Source organism: Phacochoerus africanus, chromosome 1 (assembly GCF_016906955.1).
Source record: "Phacochoerus africanus isolate WHEZ1 chromosome 1, ROS_Pafr_v1, whole genome shotgun sequence".
In the NCBI taxonomy this organism is placed as follows: Eukaryota; Metazoa; Chordata; class Mammalia; order Artiodactyla; family Suidae; genus Phacochoerus; species Phacochoerus africanus.
The window spans coordinates 111,301,235-111,325,349 of NC_062544.1; the positions used below are offsets into that span (position 1 = coordinate 111,301,235).

General features: G+C 49.3%; 2 protein-coding genes across 2 annotated transcripts; both read left to right on the forward strand.

Annotated features, from left to right (window-relative positions):
* The first annotated feature begins 10,863 nt into the window (after positions 1 to 10,863).
* Positions 10,864 to 12,903, forward strand: LOC125112194 (protegrin-5). Its single transcript, XM_047754411.1, has 4 exons — positions 10,864 to 11,300; positions 11,703 to 11,810; positions 11,966 to 12,037; positions 12,634 to 12,903. Exons 1-4 carry the CDS (start codon positions 11,103 to 11,105, stop codon positions 12,703 to 12,705), a joined length of 450 nt encoding a protein of 149 aa, XP_047610367.1. The 5' UTR covers positions 10,864 to 11,102; the 3' UTR covers positions 12,706 to 12,903.
* A 7,865-nt stretch (positions 12,904 to 20,768) lies between these two features.
* LOC125123459 (protegrin-1) lies at positions 20,769 to 22,900 on the forward strand. The gene is made up of 4 exons (XM_047773273.1): positions 20,769 to 21,253; positions 21,655 to 21,762; positions 21,919 to 21,990; positions 22,586 to 22,900. The coding sequence occupies exons 1-4, from the start codon at positions 21,056 to 21,058 to the stop codon at positions 22,655 to 22,657; spliced, it is 450 nt and encodes a 149-aa protein (XP_047629229.1). The 5' UTR covers positions 20,769 to 21,055; the 3' UTR covers positions 22,658 to 22,900.
* The last annotated feature ends 1,215 nt before the right edge of the window (positions 22,901 to 24,115 follow it).

Consider the following 24,115-nt stretch of genomic DNA (forward strand, 5'->3'; position numbering starts at 1 on the left):
AGAGGGCACTTGTTTCCCGGAGATATTTTTTGGGAATGAATGGAGTGTATTAGAAAAGGACAACTGGGGTTCCTATCATGACTCAGCGCTAAGAACCGACTAGGATCCATGAGAATGCGAATCTGATCCCTGGCCTCTCTCAGTGGGTAAGGATCCAGCATTGCCAGTGAGCTGTGATGTAGGTTGCAGATGCAGCTCAGATCCTGCATTGTTGTGGCTGTGGCTGTGGTATAGGCTGGCAGTGTAGATTTGACTCCTAGCCTGGGAACTTACATAGCTGTGGGTGGCCCTAAAAAGAAAAAAAAAAAAAAAGAAAGAAGAAGAAATAAAAAGAAAAAAAGAAAAGGCAGCTAGTGTCACTTGGCCCTTATGTAAAACTGAATGCAATCCCCAGTCACTGGGGATTGTTTTAGAGTTTTTTAGGGTGGGATGTGCTCAGGGCCAAGAGCCCCAAACCTGTGTTGCTAGTCTCAGCTGGCCCTTTATCTTATGTGTCAGCCTCTTTTTTTTTTTTTGTCTTTTTGTCTTTTTGCCTTTTCTAGGGCTGCACCCACGGCATATGGAGGTTCCCAGGCTAGGGGTCTAATCGGAGTGTAGCCACTGGCCAGTTATGTGTCAGCCTCTTGACCACTCTGTGTTTCAGTTGTACAACTCCAGGAAATGGGGAGGAATGGCCCCTCATCAGTGGACCACCCAGAGGCAAGAGAGAACAAAGCAAGTAGTGTAAATATTTTTAGGTGTTCTGTTGGGGCTCAGTGGTTGGTGAACCTGACTAGCATCCATGAGGACACAGGTTTGATCCCTGGCCTCACTCAGTGGTTAGGATCGGGCCTCACAGAGAGAGCTATGGTGTAGGTTGCAGACGTGGCTTGGATCTCAAGTTGCTGTGGCTCTGGCGTAGGCTGGCAGGCTACAGCTCGGATTGGACCCCTAGCCTAGAAACCTCCATATGCCCATGGGTGTGGCTCTAAGAAAAGACAAAAAGACCAAAAAAAATTTTTTCCCGGAAGTTTAAAATAGGAGTTCCTGTCGTGGCTCAGTGGTTAACGAATCAGACTAGGAACCATGAGGTTGCGGGTTTGATCTCTGGCCTTGCTCAGTGGGTATGGATCCAGCATTGCTGTGAGCTGTGGTGTAGGTTGTAGACGTGGCTCAGATCCCGAGTTGCTGTGGCTGTGGCGTAGGTTGGTGGCTACAGCTCTGATTGGACCCCTAGCCTGGGAACCTCCATATGCTGAGGGAGTGGCCCAAGAAATGGCAAAAAAGACAAAAAAAATAAAAATAAAAAAAAATTTAAAATAAAATGTACTGGAGAAATGCAGTGATTTCTGTATTTAATTTTGATCCTGTGACTTTGCCAAATTCATTGATGAGCTCTAACAGTTTTCTGGTAGTGTCTTTTTCTAGGTATAGTAACATGTCATTTTCTAGGTATAGTATCATGTCACCTGCAAATAGTGATGGTTTTACTTCTTCCTTTCCAATTTGGATTCCTTTTATTTCTTTTTCTTCTCTGATTGCCATGGCTAGGACTTCAAAACTATGTTGAATAGTAGCAGCTAGAGGGGACATCCTTTCCTGATCTCAGTGGGAATTCTTTCAGCTTTTCACCATTAAGAATGATGTTAGCTGTGGGTTTGTCATATATGGCTCCTTGACTTTGGACTATACTATAAAGCTACAGTCATCAAAACCATATGGCATGGCACAAAGAAATGTAGATCAGTGGAACAGGATAGAAAGCCCAGAATTAAAACCACACACCTACAGTCAACTAATCTATGAAAAAGGAGGCAAGAACATACAATGAAGAAAAGACAGTCCCTCAATAAGTGGTGCTGGGAGAACTGGACAGCCACATTTCTAACACATACACAAATAAAATGGATTAAAGACCTAAATATGAGACCGGACTTATAAACCTCTTAGAGGAAAACACAGGCTAAACACTCTCTGACATAACCCACAGCAATATCTTCTCAGATCACCTCCAGAGTAATGATGATAAAAACAAAAAAATAAACAAGGGACTTAATTAAACTTAAAAGTTTCTGTACAGCAAAGGAAACACTAAACAAAAACAAAGACAACCCAAAGAATGGGAGAAAAATATTTGCAAATGAAGTGACTGACAAGGGATTAATCTCCAAAATTATAAATACCTCCTGCAGCCAATCCAAAAAACCCAAACAACCCCATCAAAAAATGGGCAAAAGAAAAAAAAAATGGGCAGAGGATCTAAACAAACAATTTTCCAAAGAAGACATACAGATGGCCAAAAAACACATGTAAAGATGTTCAACATCACACATTCTTAGAGAAATGCAAATCAAAACACTCTGAGGTACACCTACACCAGCCAGAATGGCCATCATCAAAAGTCTACAATAAATGCTGGAGAGGGTGTGGAGAAAAGGGAATCCTATTGCACTTTGGTTGGAATGTAAATTGGTGCAACCACTGTGGAAAACAGTATGGAGATTCCTTAGAAAACTAAAAATAGAATTACCATTTGATCCAGCAATCCCACCATGGGCATCTATCCAGAGAAAACCACGACTAGAAAGGATACGTGTACTCTAAATATTCATTGCAACATTATTTGCAATAGCCAAGACATGGAAACAACCTAAATGTTCATCAATAGAGGCGTGGATCAAGAAGAAGTGGTACATATACACAATGGAATATTACTCAGCCATTAAAAGGAATGAAATAATGGCATTTGAAGCAACATAGATGGACCTAGAAATTATCATGCTAAGTGAAGTCAGTCAGACATGAGAACACAATATAATATATTATCACTTACATGTGGAATCTAAGAAAAGGACACAACGAACTTCTTTGCATAACAGATACTGACTCAACAGACTTTGAAAACTATGGTTTCCAAATGAGACAGGTTGGGGGTGGGGGATGGGCTGGGGGTTTGGGATGGAAATGCTAAAAAATTGGGTTGTGATGATCACTGTACAACTATAAATGTGATAAAATTCACTGAGTAATTAAAAAAGAAAATAAAAATCATCTCTTTGAAAATAAATAAATAAATAAAAGTTACTGCAGAAATGCATGGGATTGCTGATCGTCACTGTCCCCAATCTGCCCCTGGGCTAATGTAACACCATTGAGGGTGTTGACAACATTCATGCATCCTATTGAGAGTAAGTGCCCATTGCTGAACATTTCAAGAGACATGACTACCCAGCAGGTAGAGGTGGTGAGGGCTTTGGTTAGGTAGAGGAGTGGCAGGAAATGGAGGAATGGGGCAACAGGGAGCCGAATGGGCTCTAGAGGAGGGGAGAGAATTCATTCCAAAGGGCAGAGTTTTCCCTTTTTTTTTTTTTTTTTTTTTTTGCTTTTTAGGGCCACACCCGTGGCATATGGATGTTCCAGGCTAGGCTAGGGGTCCAATCAGAGCTGTAGCCAACAGCCTATGCCGAGAGCTATAGCAATGCCGGATCCAAGACACATCTGTGACCTACAGCACAGCTCACGGCAAACCAGACCTTAACCTACTGACCGAGGCCAGTGGTTCCTAGTTGGATTCATTTTGTCTGTACCAGGGTCTGAACTGCAGGGTGGAGTTTCTTGTGAGTGTTCTGGAGCTCTCCTTCTGGAAGTCAAGGTCCTGGAGAGCAGCTGAGCTCTCCTTACAGCTTGCACCTGGGTGCTATGCCCCTCCCTGAATGTCCTGGAAGGAGAGGAAATACTTTGTACTGGGGGCTGGAGGGGGCTGGAGACCAGGAAGCTAGACTTGTGGTAACCTTGCTCTGTCCCAGTCTTTCTCAATCCCTGGCCTCTGGGAGGTGAAATTGTTCCTGGGGGTCCCTCCTATCCTGGTTGAGTTAGACCCCCTTGTGCCATCGTGCTGCTTGCTGGTTGACAAATTCCATTAGGCAAGATGCCTTGTTGAAGGGTGGCGGATGGGGGAAGGGTTCGTGGTTTTGATAAAAGGATTTTCACACATTCAGCTATGGGCAGTCATTCTGGATTATACATGGGTTACCTTGAATTCATCCTAATTAAAACAGCGTTTGTGCCCTATAAACATACATTGTACATCTGCTTTAATTATTAAAGGAAAGGGTACACTGACCAGAAGTAAAATATGTCCATATTAGAAAGTTCCCCTATGATACAGCGGGTTAAGGATCCTGGGTTCCTGCAGCTGCAGGCAGCCAGCAACTGCAGCGTGGGTTTGATCCCTAGTCCAGGAACTTCCAAATGTGTGGGTGGTTAAAAAAAAAAGGAATGTCCATATTAAAATAAGCTTAATACTTCCCTCTTGGAACACCAATGTGATACTCTTCAATGATAAGAGCCCTTCCCAGGTGCCGAGGCCATATGACTTGCTGTGTACGATCTGTTCTTCCTTTCTCTACTTTAAGCTTGTTGTCTTGTTTTGATATGTGATTCTTACTCACAATGACCACGTAGCAAACGTGCCTGATCGCGGTGATTATCCTGTATTTCAAAAAAAAAAGGAAGAAAAATAAGCTTTTTTATTTGTGAAGCAAATGGGCCCAGGACGAGGTAGTTTTTAGGCTTCTGAACGAGAGTCTTTTCCGTTACTTCATTCTTTTTTCTTATTTCTTATTTTCTTGTCTCTTAGCCCGCTTCTTCACTTCCTCTTCCTTCTTCCTCCCTCCCTTCCCTTCCTCCTTCCTTCCTTCTTTCTTTCTTCTCTTTCTTCTTCTCTTCTTTTCGCTCTTTCTTAAAAAATGAACACTCTGACTTTAATATGCTTTGTTCTGACAAGATAAAACACTGTGCTGAAAACCATGCTTTTCAGGAGCATTTTCTCAGAGTAATCTGGGAAGCTGGCTTCCAGACTATAGTCCTCAGTTTGGCTCAAATAAAATTTCTACTCTTATTATAGATTATTTATTGATTATATTCATTGACAGTTTCCAGGACCTTTCTAGCCCTGAGCAATACTTGTCTGAGAGGGAGTTGGGGCTGAACCCATTCCAATTCTTTGAGCCTAAATTCCAGGCTCCAAGGCATGCCCTAGGCCTTCTGGGATGTTTGTGTGTTCTTTGAAAAAAGGGGCATATTTGAGGAAATTGGGGTTAATCAGAGGGAAAGGGAAACAGGTTCCTTTCCTGAAGGACTCCTCAGAGTCCCTTTTTTTTAGGGTCACACCTGCAGCATATGGAAGTTCCTAGGCTAGGAGTTGAATCAGAGCTGCAGCTGCTGGCCTACACCACAGTCAGAGCAATGTGGAATCCAAGTTGCATCTGGGACCTACACCTTAGCTCATGGCAACTCTGGATCCTTAACCCACTGAGCAAGGCCAGGGATTGAACCTGAGTCCTCATGGTTTACTAGTCAAATTTGTTTGCACTGAGCCACGATGGGAACTCCCCTCAGAAGTACTTAATAAGCTAATGTACATTGTGGATCTTTAAGAAAAGGCGAGAGAGGTTTCACATACTTATTTGAATGTGCGACCCTTTCCATAGAGAATCTTGCAGGATCATGGACCCTAGTCCATGAAAAATACTCTGAGATGTACCCACTTAATACAGTGCAGCCCCCATATTCATTTCACAGATGTCATGGAAACACAGAGGGGAAGGGGCTTGCCCCAGCTCCCTTTCCTGGGCACCCTGAACACCCCCCACACCAGAGAGTAGGGAGGGGCAGCTGCAGGGCTACTCCTTTGCCTCGCCTTCACCCCTTTCTCTCATTTTTAGTGGCTTAAGAGCCAACTAATGTGAGCTTAGGCTCTGCTGTCAGGGAGAGTTGGGGACATAAAAAAATGCCCACACATTGTCAGAGCCTACCTCTTCCATACGATATATATATCATATGGAAGTTTCTGGGCTGGGGTCAAATTAGAGCTGCAGCTGCAGGCCTACACCACAACTCACAGCAACAACAGATCCTTAACCTACTGATGAAACCCACATCCTCATGGACACTAGTTGGGTTCATTCATTACTTTCTTTCTTTTCTTTTCTTTTCTTTCTTTCTTTCTTTCTTTCTTTCTTTCTTTCTTTATTCTTCTTTCTTTCATTTAGGTTCTTTCTTTCGTTGTGCTTTCTTTCTTTTTTCGTCTTTTGTTTGTCTTTCTTTCTGTTTCATTGTCGTCTTCGGTCTTTCATCTATCGATATTCTTCCTTCCTTCCTTCCTTCCTTCCTTCTTTCTTTCTTGCCATGCCCATGGCATTCAGAAGTTTCCCGGTCAGGGATTGAACCCAAGCCACAGCAGTGTCCTGAGCCACAGCAGTAACAACACTGAATCCTTAACTCCTAGTCCACCAGGGAACTTCTAGGGTTCACTTTTTATTAAAACATAAGAATAGGAATTTAAAGCATGGGAAGAGAAAAAAACAAGTGACCCAAATGGTTAGTTGTAGAAATCAACCAAGATCTCTGAAACAAAGGAGCCTCAGTGGGGGGAGGTGGCCTGGCTTTTTATTTTTTGTTTTTCTTTGGCGGGGGGCACACACCCATAGTTAGGGGTCTAATTGGAGCTAAAGCTGTCAGCCTATATCACAGCCACAGCAATGTGGGATCCGAGACGAGTCTTCAACCTACACCACAGCTCATAACAGTGCCGGATCCTAAACCTACTGAGCAGGGCGAAGGATGGAACCCGCATCCTCATGGATCCTAGTTGGGTTTGTTTACTGCTGAGCCATGAAGAGAACTCCTGGCCTGGCTTTTTAAATCTAGTCATGTGGCTGAAACATGTTTATTCAAGATAGCCATCTTTGAAGTGGATGCCAGGCAGTCAAAGCTTAAGTCCAGCACTTGCATTACAAAAAAAAAAAAAAAAAGGAGAGAGAAAGGAAGAAAAAAGACAACAATCAACCGCTGGGGTTTAGACTACAGTCCACCCTCTGATGCCCAGGCATCTGAGTCAATGGTGAGGGCCTTAAATGACTGGGCAGTCAATACACTAATTCAGGGGTTACAAGCCAAAAATACATATATAAATAGGATTACATATTACATCTTATAATAATGATACAGCAATAATTTGAAATCCAATCTATAGCTCTTGTCCCAAACTTGAAGGTTCCAGCCATGAAAATAGGTCGGTGATATTTGGGGCCTTGGGAATCTGTTCAAAGGTTTGGGCAATGTAGGGGTTCTCTTGTGGTGCAGTGGGTTAAGGCTCCAGTGTTGTCACTGCAGTGACTAGGTCCTTGCTGTGGTGTGGGTTTGATCCCTGGCCTGGGAACTTCCACATGCTGTGGTCTCGACTAAAAAAAGAAACAGCAAAGATTTGGGCAATATAGTGGAAAGTTAATATTTGGGACCATCCTGTGAAATAGGTTTGAGCCTGTCCAGAGTCTGTAGATTGCTCCATATCTTATCAAACCAGTCTCTTAGTCCCAGGAATAGATCAGTTTAGTTAAAAAGTTGCATCTCATTTTAGGAGGTAATAATGCATGTGAGTTACCCAAGTTAGGCCTACAGAGGGCAAGCAATCTGGTATTTAATGAGAGGCATTTCTGTGGAAACAAACAAAACAAACAAAACCAAAACCAAAAAAAAAAAAAAAAGTTACTGATTAGAACAGATTATAATCCCAGTTTTCTGAGTTCTAAAGGCAGCCAGATTTCCAGGTGTTGGGTTTGAAGCCTCTTCAAATGGAGTGAGGGCAGACAGTGGCAATCTGGTAGATTTTCCTGGGTTGTAGTTTGAATGTCTCTGGCTGCCACAACAGCAGGCATGAAGATTGTCCACACACGAAATCATGTTAAATTGATTTCTCTGATGTTTGTATTAAGTTGTCCTACTTCAGCCTGCATAGCTTCAGGAAAAGGGAAGTTTTGGTTCTCAATGATTGCAAGTCAGAAAGATGGGAGAAAAAGTGGAAACCTTACTTTGGAGAGCTGTAGCCAGATATTAGAGGAAAATGAGAAGAATTCAGTATTCAGACCAGTTTACAGCTATAAAATCTCAAAGAAAGGAATTCCCATTGTGGTTTCGAGGTAATGAGCCCCAGTGGTATTCATACAGATGTGGGTTCAATCCCTGGCTTCCCTCATTGGGTTAAGGATCCAGAATTGCCGTGAGCTGCAGTGTAGGTCACAGATGCGGTTCCGATCTGGCATCGCTGTGGCTCTGGCTTAGGCCAGAAGCTGCAGCTCCAATTCAACCCCTAGCCTAGGAAATCGAGGCGGTGAGGTGGGGCTCGGCCCTAATAAAAAACAAAACAAAACAAAACTCTGGGACCTAATTAAACCCAAAACCTTTGCATAGCAAAGGAAACCATTAAAAAAAGACAAAAAGACTACCCACAGAATGGGAGAAAAATCTTTGCCAAAGGTGGAACAGATAAGGGCCTAATCTCCAAAATATACAAACAACTCATGAAACTCAAGAACAAAAGACAAACAACCCAACTGAAAAATGGGCAGAAGACCTAAATAGATGTTTATCCAAAGAAGACATATGGATGGCCAACAGGCATATGAAAAAATGGTCAATATCACTATTAGAGAAATGCAAATCAAAACTACAATGAGGTACCACTTCACACCAGTCAGAATGGCCGTGATTTTTTTTTTGTCGTTTTGCCTTTTCTAGGGCCACTACAACAGCATATGGAGGTACCCAGGCTAGGGGTCTAATCAGAGCTATAGCCGCCAGCCTACACCAGAGCCACAGCAACGCCAGATCTGAGCCGTGTCTGCAACCTACAGCACAGCTCATGGCAACGCCGGATCCTTAACCCACTGAGCAAGGCTGGGGATTGAACCTGCAACTTCATGGTTCCTAGTTGGATTCATTAACCACTGAGCCACTACGGGAACTCCCCAGAATGGCCATGATTAACAAGTCAACGAATAACAAATGCTGGAGAAAGTGTAGAGAAAAAGGTACTCTTCTCCACTGTTGGTGGGGATGTAAATTGGTACAACCACTATGGAAAACAGTATGGAGGAACTTCAGGAAACTAAATACAGAACTACCATATGACCCAGCAATCCCACTGCTGGGCATATGTCAGGACAAAACTACCTCCGGAAAAGATACATGCACCCCTATGTTCATAGCAGCACTATTCACAATAGCCAGGACATGGAAGCAAACTAAATGTCTATCCACAGATAAATGGATTAAGAAGATGTGGCACATATATATAATGAAATATTACTCAGCCACAAAAAAATCCATTTGCAGCAATATGGATTGATCTAGAAACTCTCATACTAAAGTGAATAAAGTCAGAAAGAAAAAGACAAATACCATATGATATCACTTATTTGTGGAATCTAAAATCTGGAACAGATAATCCTATCCAAAAATTAAAAAAAAAAAAACAGATAAAAATGGAAACAGATCAAGGCCACAAAGAGCAGATTTGGGGTTCCCAAGGGGGAAAGGGGAGGGAGTGGGATGGATGGGCATTTTTGTGTTTTTTTTGGATGCAAACAGTTATATTTGGAATGGATGGGCAATGGGATCCTACTGTACAGCACATGGAAATAGTGTGTGATTGGGTCACTTTATTATACAACAGAACTTGATGAAACATTGTAAAGCAACTAACTTTAATAATAAAAACAAAACAAAACCAAACTCAAAGACAGTTAATAGAACTAGAATTTAATATCCACAATTGTGTATCAAATTTTCTAATAAAATATAAATTTTCTGTCTACATTCATTCACATTTCTATCAAAGATAAACATCATAAGACTAATTTGTTAGCAAATTAAGTCTGGTTTCAATAAACTTGGCCTGATTATTATTAACATGAAGGCAGCAAGAAGAGTGACTTGAACATGAGAGATTGACCATGCTCTCCTAGGCCTGCTTCACTGGAACTTTTCTTTTTTTTTTTGTCTTTTTAGGACCACACCTGTGGCATATGGTCAAATTGGAGCTGTAGCTGCCGGCCTACGCCACAGCCACAGCAACAAGGGATCCGGGCCATGACTGTGACCTACACTACAGCTCATGGCAACACTGGATCCTTAACCCACTGAGCAAGGCCAGGGAGCAAACCTTCATCCTCATGGATACTAGTCAGATTCGTTTCTGCTGAGCCATGATGGAAATCGGCTTTGTGTATTGTTTTAATCTGAGCTCAATATCTGAGAGGAAAGAAACCCCTTGGGAGGGAAATTGTTTCTGGAGACAGGATCAGTGGTTCTCAGCTGGTGGTGAGCTGTCAGAAAGGTGCCTTTCAAATCTCTACATTACTTTTTGGAAATAAGCAAAGGCAGGTACCACCTGGACCCATTGAGTTGGTCCTAAGATTTGTGAGTAGCAGGGCTGGGGAAATGGAATCTGTGGAAATTGTGTTCTGATCTCTAGTGTGTCCCTCCCACAGGAGTTGGCCCCTTCTCTAGTCACTTTGCAAAGCTGTTCCTACCTTCACAGGACATCCATGAGGACATGTATATTAAACTCTCCTAGGACAAGCCAGGATATAAGAAGGGACCACGTAGTTACTGGGGAAAGGTGGAAGGGAGTGTGGGCATAGTGTGAAGGGCTGAGTCATAATGGGAACACCCCTGGAAACATAACACTTTTAGACTAAGTAAGGCAGTAGAGAAGAATCTAGGAAGTTGAGAGATGGAGACGAGCCCCTGACTGTCTGAGAGCTGGGCTCACAGAAAATGATAGTGTTGAGTTGACTGTATGCCTAGACATGGGCTGGGTGGGTAAAGATCCCTATGGGGGTGGTCCTATCATCCACTCATCAAACATTAACTGAGTGCCTACTGGGTGCTTAGAGCAGGAACTGACTGCTAAATACCTTCCTGGACCCTGATTCCTGAAGATGCCATAGAGGGGAGGCAAGAGGGGAAGTGAGACAGTGCCTGCCTCTCCCTCTCCTGAAGGACCCAACCCTCTTGAGCAACCCTGCCTGTGACACTGCCCGTGGGGCCCAGGAGAGGCCAGGACACTGTCAGGGAGATGGAGAAACCACTTCTTCACCTTGCACAGGCGCCCATCCTTCCCCACTGCCCAGCAATCCCCTGAGGCAAGAGCCGGGGCTGAGGCAAGTCCAGCCAGCATCCTGGGAGGCAGCCAGGGATGGGGCCGCTCAGGAAGTCCCAGACCCAGGCTGGGCATAAAGGGGGGTCCCGCAGGCTGGGAGGAGGCTCACCTGGGCACCATGGAGACCCAGAGGGCCAGCCTGTGCCTGGGGCGCTGGTCACTGTGGCTTCTGCTGCTGGGACTCGTGGTGCCCTCGGCCAGCGCCCAGGCCCTCAGCTACAGGGAGGCCGTGCTTCGTGCTGTGGATCGCCTCAACGAGCAGTCCTCGGAAGCTAATCTCTACCGCCTCCTGGAGCTGGACCAGCCGCCCAAGGCCGTGAGTCGGGCAGGGGCTCAGGAGGGGCTGGGGGGCGGGGGCTGTCCCCCACCCGCCTCGGGGCTCCCTGTCCCTCCCCCTGCTCAGGCTGTACCTCCGGCCAGGAAGGCACTTGTCCCTCTAAGGGGGACCCCCCTCTTCCAGGAAACCTTCCCAGAGCTGGGTGCCCTGCCCGCGTGAGAGCTTCCCGCCTTAGCCTCTGGGCTGTGGGCTCAGGGCCCTGCACAGCCTGTGAGGCAGGAGCGGGCTCTGTCCCCTCCCCTGTGCACCCAGCACCAAGCCCAGGGCCAGGTTCCCAGCAGGGGCTGCAGAGGCTGCTGTCTAGGTGCGGGCGGGGGTGTGACAGATCAGAGGGGGAAGCCTGAGCCCGAGTCCCATCTCCCCACTTTGATCCTTGACCAGGACGAGGACCCGGGCACCCCGAAACCTGTGAGCTTCACGGTGAAGGAGACTGTGTGTCCCAGGCTGACTCGGCAGCCCCCGGAGCTGTGTGACTTCAAGGAGAACGGGGTGAGGCTGGGGGCTGGGGGCGCTGGCGGATGCTTCCCTATGAGCTGAACAGGAGAGCCTTCTGGGGAAGATGTCCAGGCCCTGGGGTGAGGCTGGGAGCTCATGGATTGAGGGGGGGTGTGTGTCCCATTTTGACCTTGAGTCTCCCCTTCCAGCGGGTGAAACAGTGTTTGGGGACAGTCACCCTGGGTCAGATCCAGGACCCGCTCGACATCACCTGCAATGAGGTGAGTGGCCCCTTATTGGTGTCAAGTTGCTAATGGGTTGGTGTGGGGAACTCCTTTGGAGTGTCACCCGCTGCCCCATCCAGGGCGTGGAAAGGCCCTCCTACCCCGGCCCTTCCCTCACCTCGGCCCCAGGGCTCCAGGTCTGGCTCTGTCATCCTTAGAGCCGCGGTTCCCTAAATGGGGTATCCCCCTCGTATTTGTCAGAAAGGCACATTTCAGGCCCCACCCCGACCCTCTGAATCACACTCTTGGGTGGGGCCCAGCCTTGTCTCTTCTCCCAAGATCCCAGCGGGTTCTTCCTGTGCTGTCGGCTGAGAGGCAGTGACCGGACTAATGGACTTGCAGGCCCTGCTCCTGGCCAGCTTTGCGGGGCTGGGTTTGGGGCCCTGGCAAGCCCCCAGTCATCTCTGGGCCTGAGTCCACTTATGTGTCTGTGGGGGATTCCACCACGTGCTCCAAAGGTCACAGCCAGAGGTGGACTGGGGCCCCAAGCCTCTTACTGTTTCCCCATTCAGGGATTTTTCTAGTCTGGAGGGAGGGGTCTTGTCTTGACCCTTGGCCAGACCCCACCCGAAACCTGTTTCTCTTGGTCACAGATTCAGGTTGTCAGGGGAATTCGTCTGTGCCTGTGTGGTGGTAGGCTCTGCCTCTGTGTCGGACGAGGATGACGGTTGCGACGGCAGGTTTTCTATCAGCCAGTTTTCCCACCTCCACCTTTCCGTCCCGCACCATTCGGTCCACCAAAGTTCCCTGGTAGACGGTGAAGGATTTGCAGGCAACTCACCCAGAAGGCCTTTCGGTACATTAAAATCCCAGCAAGGAGACCTAAACATCTGCTTTGCCCAGGCCCACATCTGTCAAATAAATTCTTGTGAAACCAACTTCCTCCAGGCTTCAATTTCATTGTCTCCTGTCTTCCCACTTCCTGACCCTGAGTCCTTAACTCTGGGAGAACTCGTGTGTGTGTGTGTGTGTGTGTGTGTGTGTGTGTGTGTGTGTGTGTTGCTGTAACCACAGAGATGGGTGAGGCCACTGTTCCTTCTAGGATGGCTTGGAGGGAAGGCAGCAGGGAGTTTGAAAAGGGCTCTGGGGCAGCCCTGGGGCCCTTCCCATCACCAAGGTAAAACCCGAGTCTCTGGGGTTGTCATAGTAACAACACCAGCAAAGGGTGCCTGGGCCCCAAGTCTTAAGCTCATGACTGCCTCCTTCTGCCCCTCTTCCTTCCTTCCTTCCTTCCCTTCATCTTCTTTTATTACAATTGTTCTTAGAAAGACATACGCTTGGAGTTCTGGTTGTGGCTCAGCAGAATCAAACCCGTCTCGTAGGAGGATGTGGCCTTGCTCAGTGGGTTAAGGATCTGGCATTGCTGTGCCAGTGGCAAAGGCCGGCCGCTGTAGCTCCCATTTGACCTCTAGCCTGGGAACATCCATATGCTACAAGTGCGGCCCTAAAAAGGAACCAAAAAAAGAAGACATCATGCTCTTTATGAAAAGTTCATAAACAATCCTAGGACAGCTGAAGCCCTTTTGACCACGCGACTCTAAGCCCTACTCACCCCCATCACAAATAACCTCCATTCATCAACTTGGTGTGTATCTGTTCTGATCTCTTTTTTTGGCCATGCCCACCCGGCGTGGAAGTTCTTGGACCAGGGACTGAACGTGTACCACAGCAGTTACCTGAGCTGCTGCAGTGACAACACGGTGGATCCTTCACCTGCTGTGCCACAAGAGAACTCCCTGCTCTGATCTTTCTAGATATTTATATGCATTTATGAACGTGAAGAAATACGGTGTCTTGTTTTATATTGATTGAAGCTTTCCGTATGGAATCAAACTGCATGAGTTACTCTGCAATTTGCCCTTTCCCCTCAATATTAAATGTGAAATTTTCCTACACATAAAATTTCTAGGTGAAATATTAAATGTATACCAATAAGGTGCACTAATCGTAAGTGTACAGCTTGCTGAGATTTTGCTGTATAAACACAGTTGTGGAACCAGCGCTCAGAAACCTCCCTGCCCCTTTTCCGGTTGCAACCCCTTCCACATAACCATGACCCTGACTTTGAACTCCGTAGATTAGCATTGCTAGATCTTGCAATTTACAGGTTATACAAGTAGAACCTAAATATTCCTTTTGGCCAGTTTCTCCATATAGCATGATATTTGTGAGCATCATGTGTGTCATGGTATGATTACACATGTTCACTTGAAAATCGTAGGTGGGCTTCCCGTTGTAGGGCAGTGGAAACAAACCCGACGGGTATCCATGAGGATGCAGGTTTGATCCTTGGCCTCCCTCGGTAGGTCAAGAATTCAGTGTTGCCAGCGAGCTGTGGTGTAGGTCAGAGATGCGGCTCAGATCCCGCGTTGCTATGGCTGTGGTGTAGGCCAGTGGCTGTAGCTCCAATTCGACCCCTAGCCTGGTAACTTCCATAGGCTGAGGGTGTGGCCCTAAAAGCAAAAAAGAAAAAAGGAAAAGAAAAAGAAAGAAAAGGCAGTACTATTATACTGTACTAATATAGCCCAATATAGTTGTTCTTTCATCTATGGTGGAGAAGTAAAGTTCTTCTTCTTCTTCTTTTTTTGTTTTTGTTCTTAGGGCTGCGCCACCCACATGTGGAAGTTCCCAGGCAAGGGGTCAGATCAGAGCTACAGCGGCTGGCCTATGTCACAGCCATAGCAACGTGGGATCCGAGGCGATCGGCAGCCTACACCCACAGCTCACGGCAATGCCCGATCCTGGACCCCCTGAGCGAGGCCAGGAATGGAACCTGCATCCTCAGGGAAACTAGCTGGATTTGGCTCCTCTGCGCCCAAACGGGAACTCCTAAAAGTATTCTTTTTAAAGGCTGCACACCTGCCCATGGGGTGGACGGAGCTGTCCCACTCCCGCAGGTCTGGGAGGTTTCCAGTTGCCCAGGTAGGCCCAAGCAAGACGCAGGAAGCATCTTGGTTCCTTCCTCCTCATGGCCTGAGGGAGAGTGTCCTGCGGGAGGCTCCTGAAAAGTGGGCCAGGGTGGGGGGCATGGATAATGGCCTGTGCCGGGCCAGGCTTCTCCGAGGGACCATGAAGAGGGGCTGTATAAAGTGGCTGCCTGCTGTCCCCCTTTACCCAGTGGAGACTGGGCCCCTGGCCCGCACCTTGAAGTTCTGTGCGGCAGGAATAGCTCCATGGAGGATAGGAGGGCCTCCTATGCAGGTGTAAGACATCTTCCGTTTCCCGGGGCGGGAGAGGGAGGTGCAGCTGGGGAAAATCGGGTTTACCTTCTCCCAGTAGGTCAGCAGGTTGGGTGGAGGGCGGGACCGGAAGCCAGGTCCCTCAGCCCTGGCCCTGCTCCTTCTCTTGACCACTTTGCTTTGATGCCTGGAAGCCCGGGGCTCTGGGACTGGCCCGAGGACGCGGGGCCACACACGGGTGAGGCTGTGCTTTGTCCGACTGGGGCCTTTTAAGTGCAGAGCGTGGTGGGAAAGGATGTCTGTCAGAACCAGACCGGTAGGGAAGCTGGAGGGGCACTGGGAAAGGCGGAGCCCAGGCTGGGGGCCAGGTGGTGACAACACTCTTTCAGGCCTAGCCTCTGCAGGACCATTGCTCTCTGTGGGTTAGAAGGTGCCATTGGCAGAGTGCCCAGGGCCTAGCCTGATCATCTCAGGGCACAGCCACTGTGGCTGCAGATCCTCCCACTCCTGACCCCATTCCTTACTCGTCGTGCCTTAATACTCTGTCTGAGTCTCTCTCTCTCTCTCTCCCTCCCTCTCTCTCTTTTGTGTAAGATCGTCATCCACCTGTATTCTTAAAAATATTTTTTAAATGATTTTTTCCCGTCGTAGCTGGTTTACAGGGTTTTGTCAGTTTTCTACAGTACAGCAAAGAGACCCCGTCCCACACACGTACATACATTCTTTGTCTCATGTTATCCCCCATCATGCTCCACCATGAGTGACTAGATACAGGTCCCAGGGCTACACAGCAGGATCTCCATGCTTATTCATTGCAAAGGCAATAGCTTGCATCTATTGACCCCCAATTCCCAGTCCATCCCACTCCCTTCCCCTTCCTCCTGTGCAGCCACAAGCATGTTCTCCGAGTCCATGAGTGTCTTTCCTGCGGAAAGGTTCATTTGTGCTGAAGATTAGAGTCCAGATGTAAGTGATATCATGTGGTACTGTCTTTCTCCTTCTGACTTACCTCATCCAGCATGAGAGTCTCTAGTTGCTTCCGTGTTGCTGCAAATGGCACGGTTTTGTTCTTTTTTATGGCTCAGTAGTATTCCATTGTGTGCATATACCACTTCTTCTTAATCCACTCATCTGTCGATGGACCTTTAGGTTGTTTCCATGTCTTGGCTAGTGTGAGTAGCGCTGCAGTGAACATACGGGTGCATGTGTCTTTTTCGAGGGGAAGTTTGTCCGGACGCATGTCCAAGAGTGGGATTGCTGGATGATGTGGTGGTTCTGCGGTAAGTTTTCGGGGGGCACCGCCATACTGTTGTCCACAGTGGCTGTACCAATGTACATTCCCACCAACAGTGTGGGAGGGTTCCCTCTTCTCCACACCCTCTCCAGCATTTGTCATTTGTGGATTTATTAATGACGGCCATTCCGACTGGTGGGAGGTGGTACCTCATGGGAGTTTTGATGTGCATTTCTCTAATAATCAGAGATGGGGAGCATCTTTTCCTGTGCCTGTTGGGCATCTGTAAATCTTCTTTGGAGAAATGTCTGTTCAGGTCTTTTGCCCATTTTTCAGTTGGGTTGTTGGCTTTTTTTGCTGTCGAGTTGTATAAGTTGCTTGCATAGTTTAGAGAGGAAGCCCTTGTCCGTTGCACCATTTGAAACTCCTTTCTCCCACTCTGTACGTGGTCTTTTTTGTTTCTCTCTCTCTCTTTTTTAATGGTTTCCTTTGCTGTGCCAAAGGGTGTCAGTTTGATTAGGTCGCATAGGTTTATTTTTGCTTTTATTTCTGTTGCCTTGGGAGACTGACCTAAGAAAACGTTTGTAAGGTAGATGTCAGAGAATGTTTGCCTTTGTTCCCTCCTAGGAGTTTGATGGTGTCTTGCTTTATGTTTAAGTCTTTTAAGCCATTTGGCGTTTATTTTCGTGCGTGGTGTGAGGGTGTGTTCCAGTTTCACTTATTTACATGCGACTGTCCAGTTTTCCCAGCACCACTGGCTGAAAAGGCTGTCTTTTCCCCCTTTTGATATTCTTGCCGCCTTTGGCAAAGACTAACTGACGGTAGGTGTCTGGGTTTATGTCTGGGTTCTCGATTCTGTTCCACTGGTCTGTGTGTCTGTTTTGGTACTGGTACCACACTCTCTCGATTGCTGTGGCTCTGCAATATTGCCCAAAGTCCGGGAGAGTGATGCCTCCTGCTTGGTTTTTGTTCCTCAGCATTGCTTTGGCCATTCTGGGTCTTTTGTGGTTCCATATAAGTATTTGGATTGTTTGTTCTAGTTCTGTGGACAATGTCATGGGGAATTGGATAGGGATTCCACTGAATCTGTAGAGTGCTTTGGCTGGTGTGGCCATTATACGATATGCATTTTTCCAGCCCAGGAGCATGGAATATCCTTCCATTTCTTGGCATCCTCTTTAATTTCCTCGATGGAGGTGTTACAGGTCTCAGCAGATAAGACTTTCATCTCCTTGGTCAGGTTTATTCCCAGGTCCTTAATGTTTTTGGGTGTGATTGTAAAAGGTGTTGTATTTTTGTATTCCTTCTCTAATATTTCATTGTTAGTATACAGAAATGCAACTGATTTCTCTCTCTCTCTCTCTTCTCTCTTTCCTTCCTTCCTTCCTTCCTGTCTTTCTGTCTTTTGCTTTTTAGGGCCCCACCCTCGGCATATGGAGGTTCCCAGGCTAGGGGTCTAATTGGACCTACACCACAGCTCACAGCAACACCAGAGCCTTAACCCACTGAGTGAAGCCAGACATCGAACCCGAATCCTCATGGTCCTCGTCGGATTCCTCTCCGCTGGGCCGTGACGGGACCTCCTGATTTCTGTGAGTGTTAACCTTGTGTCCTGCTCCTTTGCTGACTTCATGGATCAGTTCGAGGAGCTGTTGTGTGGAGTCCTTAGGGTTTTCTGTGTATGGTACCATGTCCTCTGCACACAGTGACAATTTTACCACTTCTCTTCCAATCTGGATCCTTTTTATGTCTTTTGTTTGTCTGATTGCTGTGGTTAGGACTTCCAATACTCCGTTGAACACAACAGTGGTGAGGTTGGGTATCCTTGTCTTGTTCCAGATTTTAGTGGGAAGGCTTTCAGCTTTTCTCCATTGAGTATTGTATTTGCTGTGGGTGTGTCATCAATGGCTTTGATTACGTTAGGGTATGTTCCCTCCACACCCACTTTGTCAGAGTGTATATCACGAATGGAATGGATGTTGGACTTTGTCACACGCTTTTTCTGCATCTATTGAGATGATCATGTGGTTTTTGACTTTTCTTTTGTTAATGTGGTGGTCGATGTTGACCGATTTGCGTTATGTTGAAGCATCCTTGTGAACCTGGGATGAATCCCGCTTCGTCGTGGTGTGTGTGGTCTTTTCCACATAGTGCTGGGTTCGGTCACGCTTCTCTGTCTCCTGAAGCAAGAACCGGGCTAAGGGAACAGGGGGATAAGGAGCCTCTTCCCAGGTGTCCATCTACCGGCTTGAGCTCCTGCTCCCCTCACGGCCGTCTCAGCTGCGTCTGAGGCCATTTGAGTTGGCTTCACGCTCACTGGCTGCCGAGGGTCCCCAGAGCAGAGTCTTTGCAAGGGAGTCACAGCTGGTGAGAGGCAAAGCGGGGATTCAAACTCACTCTGCCCGACTCCAGAATGCCTGGGGACAGCTCATTCTGGGTGATCATCACCACTCCTGTTTAGGGAGCTTCGCTTCTGGGCCAGCCGGTTCCACGTTCTTTCCCTCGGTTGACTCCTTTATCAGACCTTGTCCTTGAGCAGTCTCCTCTCCCCATGGGGGGATGGGGAAGGGAAGCTCAGTCCTAAGGTTTGGGGAATTCAAAGGTGCAGAGGCAGGAAAGCCCAAGGAGCATTTCAGGCTTACCAGGTACTCAGTAACCGTGGGTATTGCTAATTGCTTTCTACTGTAACCACCTCCTTTTCCTCCTTTGACTTGGGAAAGGCTACAGCTTGACCAAGAGGCCCCTGGGGCAATACCTGGACTGTGAAGCCAGGTTGTTCAGAAGCCCACCTCGCCTTCCTTCTCCAAGGCTCAGTCAGCCCCAGTCACCCTGGCTGCCACTTCCGATGTGCCCTGGGCAAGTCCCCGGGGCCTATAGCCCAAGTGAGTCCAAAGAGCGATTCCAGGCCTCACAGTCACAATGCCATTCATTCCTCTGGAGAACTGTACAAGAATTTGCCTTGGCCCGTTTGCTCTCCCAGCTGTGCTGTCTCTGCCTCCCACACTGGCCACCCCAGCCCAGTGTCTTCACCAGAGCAGTGACCAGGAGTCTTTTGGGGTCAAGTCAGAAGAGAAGACCTGAGGCTGTGGGAGCCAAGACGAGGGGGCACCTTGTGTGGCTGGAGGTCAGGGAAGGCTTCCTCGGGTGGAAGGGCAGGGCAAGCCGAGGGATCAGGTGCAGAGCCATTGGGACAGGAGCAGGGGGACACAGAGGCTTGAGTGGCCGGGGTGTCTGTGACAGCAGTGTATAGGGTTTGAGAGCTGGAAGTGGGGACAAAGGTGAGATTCGGGAATGCAGGCCCCAGTGCCAGGCAGGGGTGTGTGGGCTCAAGGCAGGGGCTGAAATGGCCACGTCAGTGGCCTGAAGGAGCCCCTAGAATTGGTGTGGAGGGTGGACCGTGGTCCCGGGAGAGACAGGAACCCAGGGAAGGTGGAGTCTGGAGTGTGTGGGCACTCGAGAGGGAGACGGTGGTGGTAGGGGCGGGGCAGAGGCGGTGGGGAGGTCAGAGGGAGTGTCCTCAGGAGGAAGAAGTGGGCGCAGGTGGGGTCTCCCCAGGCTTTCAGCTCAGGGCTCCTGGGTTGGCGCCCAGCCAACAGCCGCCAGACAGCAGAGTGTGGACAGCCGGGGGTGTTCATGGGAGTCCTGAACTCAGAGACACAGACCAGGGATGTGTGTCCACGGTAACGGGTATCTTGAGAAGGGATGTCCCCAGGAATGTGTCTTAGGACTGGGAGGAGAAGCAGCCCCCCCTGCACCTGTGTGAGCCCTGTGTGTTAAGAGGAGGGTCCTTGGGCAGACAGAACAGGAGTCACACGGGAGGCAGGAGGTGACTCAGTGGGCCGGCATTGGGGGAGGATACTGCAGGGGGCGGTTTTCAGGAGGACAGAGCATCCCCAGTGCCTGTGGAGACAGACAATGCCTGACAGAATCTTCTGGACTCAGGATGGTGGCCAGGCTGCTGTGGCCCTGAGTGTGAGACAGAGCAAGAGGTCTCACTGTTGAGATGATCCTTCCTAAGGCGGGGTGAGGGAGAAAAGGTCAATGGGCCACGTCTCAGGAAAGCTGGGGATGTGAGCGTTTTCAGATGAGGAAGGTAGAAGAGAATCTAGGAGAGGGGGCACATGGAGCGGAGCCCCTGACTTGCTGAGGACTGGGTCAGGAAACAGGAAGATGTGGGGCTAACGGCCGAGGCTCGGGCGGGGCGAGCAAGCAAGATGCCAGATGCGGTAGATGCTGACTACACTCCTGGACCCTGGTTCCTGAAGATGCCATAGTGGGGAGAAGGCGGGGGAGTGAGACTGTGCCTGTCCCTCCCTCACCCAAGGACTCAACCCGCCTGAGCAACCCTGCCTGTGACACTGCCCGTGGGGCCCAGGAGAGGCCAGGACACTGTCAGGGAGATGGAGAAACCACTTCTTCACCTTGCACAGGCGCCCATCCTTCCCCACTGCCCAGCAATCCCCTGAGGCAAGAGCCGGGGCTGAGGCAAGTCCAGCCAGCATCCTGGGAGGCAGCCAGGGATGGGGCCGCTCAGGAAGTCCCAGACCCAGGCTGGGCATAAAGGGGGGTCCCGCAGGCTGGGAGGAGGCTCACCTGGGCACCATGGAGACCCAGAGGGCCAGCCTGTGCCTGGGGCGCTGGTCACTGTGGCTTCTGCTGCTGGGACTCGTGGTGCCCTCGGCCAGCGCCCAGGCCCTCAGCTACAGGGAGGCCGTGCTTCGTGCTGTGGATCGCCTCAACGAGCAGTCCTCGGAAGCTAATCTCTACCGCCTCCTGGAGCTGGACCAGCCGCCCAAGGCCGTGAGTCGGGCAGGGGCTCAGGAGGGGCTGGGGGGCGGGGGCTGTCCCCCACCCGCCTCGGGGCTCCCTGTCCCTCCCCCTGCTCAGGCTGTACCTCCTGCCAGGAAGGCACTTGTCCCTCTAAGGGGGACCCCCTCTTCCAGGAAACCTTCCCAGAGCTGGGTGCCCTGCCCGCGTGAGAGCTTCCCGCCTTAGCCTCTGGGCTGTGGGCTCAGGGCCCTGCACAGCCTGTGAGGCAGGAGCGGGCTCTGTCCCCTCCCCTGTGCACCCAGCACCAAGCCCAGGGCCAGGCTCCCAGCAGGGGCTGCAGAGGCTGCTGTCTAGGTGCGGGCGGGGGTGTGACAGATCAGAGGGGGAAGCCTGAGCCCGAGTCCCATCTCCCCACTTTGATCCTTGACCAGGACGAGGACCCGGGCACCCCGAAACCTGTGAGCTTCACGGTGAAGGAGACTGTGTGTCCCAGGCTGACTCGGCAGCCCCCGGAGCTGTGTGACTTCAAGGAGAACGGGGTGAGGCTGGGGGCTGGGGGGCGCTGGCGGATGCTTCCCTATGAGCTGAACAGGAGAGCCTTCTGGGGAAGATGTCCAGGCCCTGGGGTGAGGCTGGGAGCTCATGGATTGAGGGGGGGTGTGTGTCCCATTTTGACCTTGAGTCTCCCCTTCCAGCGGGTGAAACAGTGTTTGGGGACAGTCACCCTGGGTCAGATCCAGGACCCGCTCGACATCACCTGCAATGAGGTGAGTGGCCCCTTATTGGTGTCAAGTTGCTAATGGGTTGGTGTGGGGAACTCCTTTGGAGTGTCACCCGCTGCCCCATCCAGGGCGTGGAAAGGCCCTCCTACCCCGGCCCTTCCCTCACCTCGGCCCCAGGGCTCCAGGTCTGGCTCTGTCATCCTTAGAGCCGCGGTTCCCTAAATGGGGTATCCCCCTCGTATTTGTCAGAAAGGCACATTTCAGGCCCCACCCCGACCCTCTGAATCACACTCTTGGGTGGGGCCCAGCCTTGTCTCTTCTCCCAAGATCCCAGCGGGTTCTTCCTGTGCTGTCGGCTGAGAGGCAGTGACCGGACTAATGGACTTGCAGGCCCTGCTCCTGGCCAGCTTTGCGGGGCTGGGTTTGGGGCCCTGGCAAGCCCCCAGTCATCTCTGGGCCTGAGTCCACTTATGTGTCTGTGGGGGATTCCACCACGTGCTCCAAAGGTCACAGCCAGAGGTGGACTGGGGCCCCAAGCCTCTTACTGTTTCCCCATTCAGGGATTTTTCTAGTCTGGAGGGAGGGGTCTTGTCTTGACCCTTGGCCAGACCCACCCGAAACCTGTTTCTCTTGGTCACAGGTTCAAGGTGTCAGGGGAGTTCGCGTGTGCGTTTGTAGGCGTAGGACCTGCGTCTATGTCAGACGAGGATGACGGTTGCGACGGCAGGCTTTCCCTCCCCCAATTTTCCCGGGGCCAGGTTTCCGTCCCCCAATTTTTCCGCCTCCACCTTTCCGTCCCGCACCATTCGGTCCACCAAGGTTCCCTGGTAGACGGTGAAGGATTTGCAGGCAACTCACCCAGAAGGCCTTTCGGTACATTAAAATCCCAGCAAGGAGACCTAAGCATCTGCTTTGCCCAGGCCCGCGTCTGTCAAATAAATTCTTGTGAAACCAACTTCCTCCAGGCTTCAATTTCATTGTCTCCTGTCTTCCCACTTCCTGACCCTGAGTCCTTAACTCTGGGAGAACTCGTGTGTGTGTGTGTGTGTGTGTGTGTTGCTGTAACCACAGAGATGGGTGAGGCCACTGTTCCTTCTAGGATGGCTTGGAGGGAAGGCAGCAGGGAGTTTGAAAAGGGTTCTGGGGCAGCCCTGGGGCCCTTCCCATCACCAAGGTAAAACCCGAGTCTCTGGGGTTGTCATAGTAACAACACCAGCAAAGGGTGCCTGGGCCCCAAGTCTTAAGCTCATGACTGCCTCCTTCTGCCCCTCTTCCTTCCTTCCTTCCTTCCCTTCATCTTCTTTTATTACAATTGTTCTTAGAAAGACATACGCTTGGAGTTCTGGTTGTGGCTCAGCAGAATCAAACCCGTCTCGTAGGAGGATGTGGCCTTGCTCAGTGGGTTAAGGATCTGGCATTGCTGTGCCAGTGGCAAAGGCCGGCCGCTGTAGCTCCCATTTGACCTCTAGCCTGGGAACATCCATATGCTACAAGTGCGGCCCTAAAAAGGAACCAAAAAAAGAAGACATCATGCTCTTTATGAAAAGTTCATAAACAATCCTAGGACAGCTGAAGCCCTTTTGACCACGCGACTCTAAGCCCTACTCACCCCCATCACAAATAACCTCCATTCATCAACTTGGTGTGTATCTGTTCTGATCTCTTTTTTTGGCCATGCCCACCCGGCGTGGAAGTTCTTGGACCAGGGACTGAACGTGTACCACAGCAGTTACCTGAGCTGCTGCAGTGACAACACGGTGGATCCTTCACCTGCTGTGCCACAAGAGAACTCCCTGCTCTGATCTTTCTAGATATTTATATGCATTTATGAACGTGAAGAAATACGGTGTCTTGTTTTATATTGATTGAAGCTTTCCGTATGGAATCAAACTGCATGAGTTACTCTGCAATTTGCCCTTTCCCCTCAATATTAAATGTGAAATTTTCCTACACATAAAATTTCTAGGTGAATATTAAATGTATACCAATAAGGTGCACTAATCGTAAGTGTACAGCTTGCTGAGATTTTGCTGTATAAACACAGTTGTGGAACCAGCGCTCAGAAACCTCCCTGCCCCTTTTCCGGTTGCAACCCCTTCCACATAACCATGACCCTGACTTTGAACTCCGTAGATTAGCATTGCTAGATCTTGCAATTTACAGGTTATAC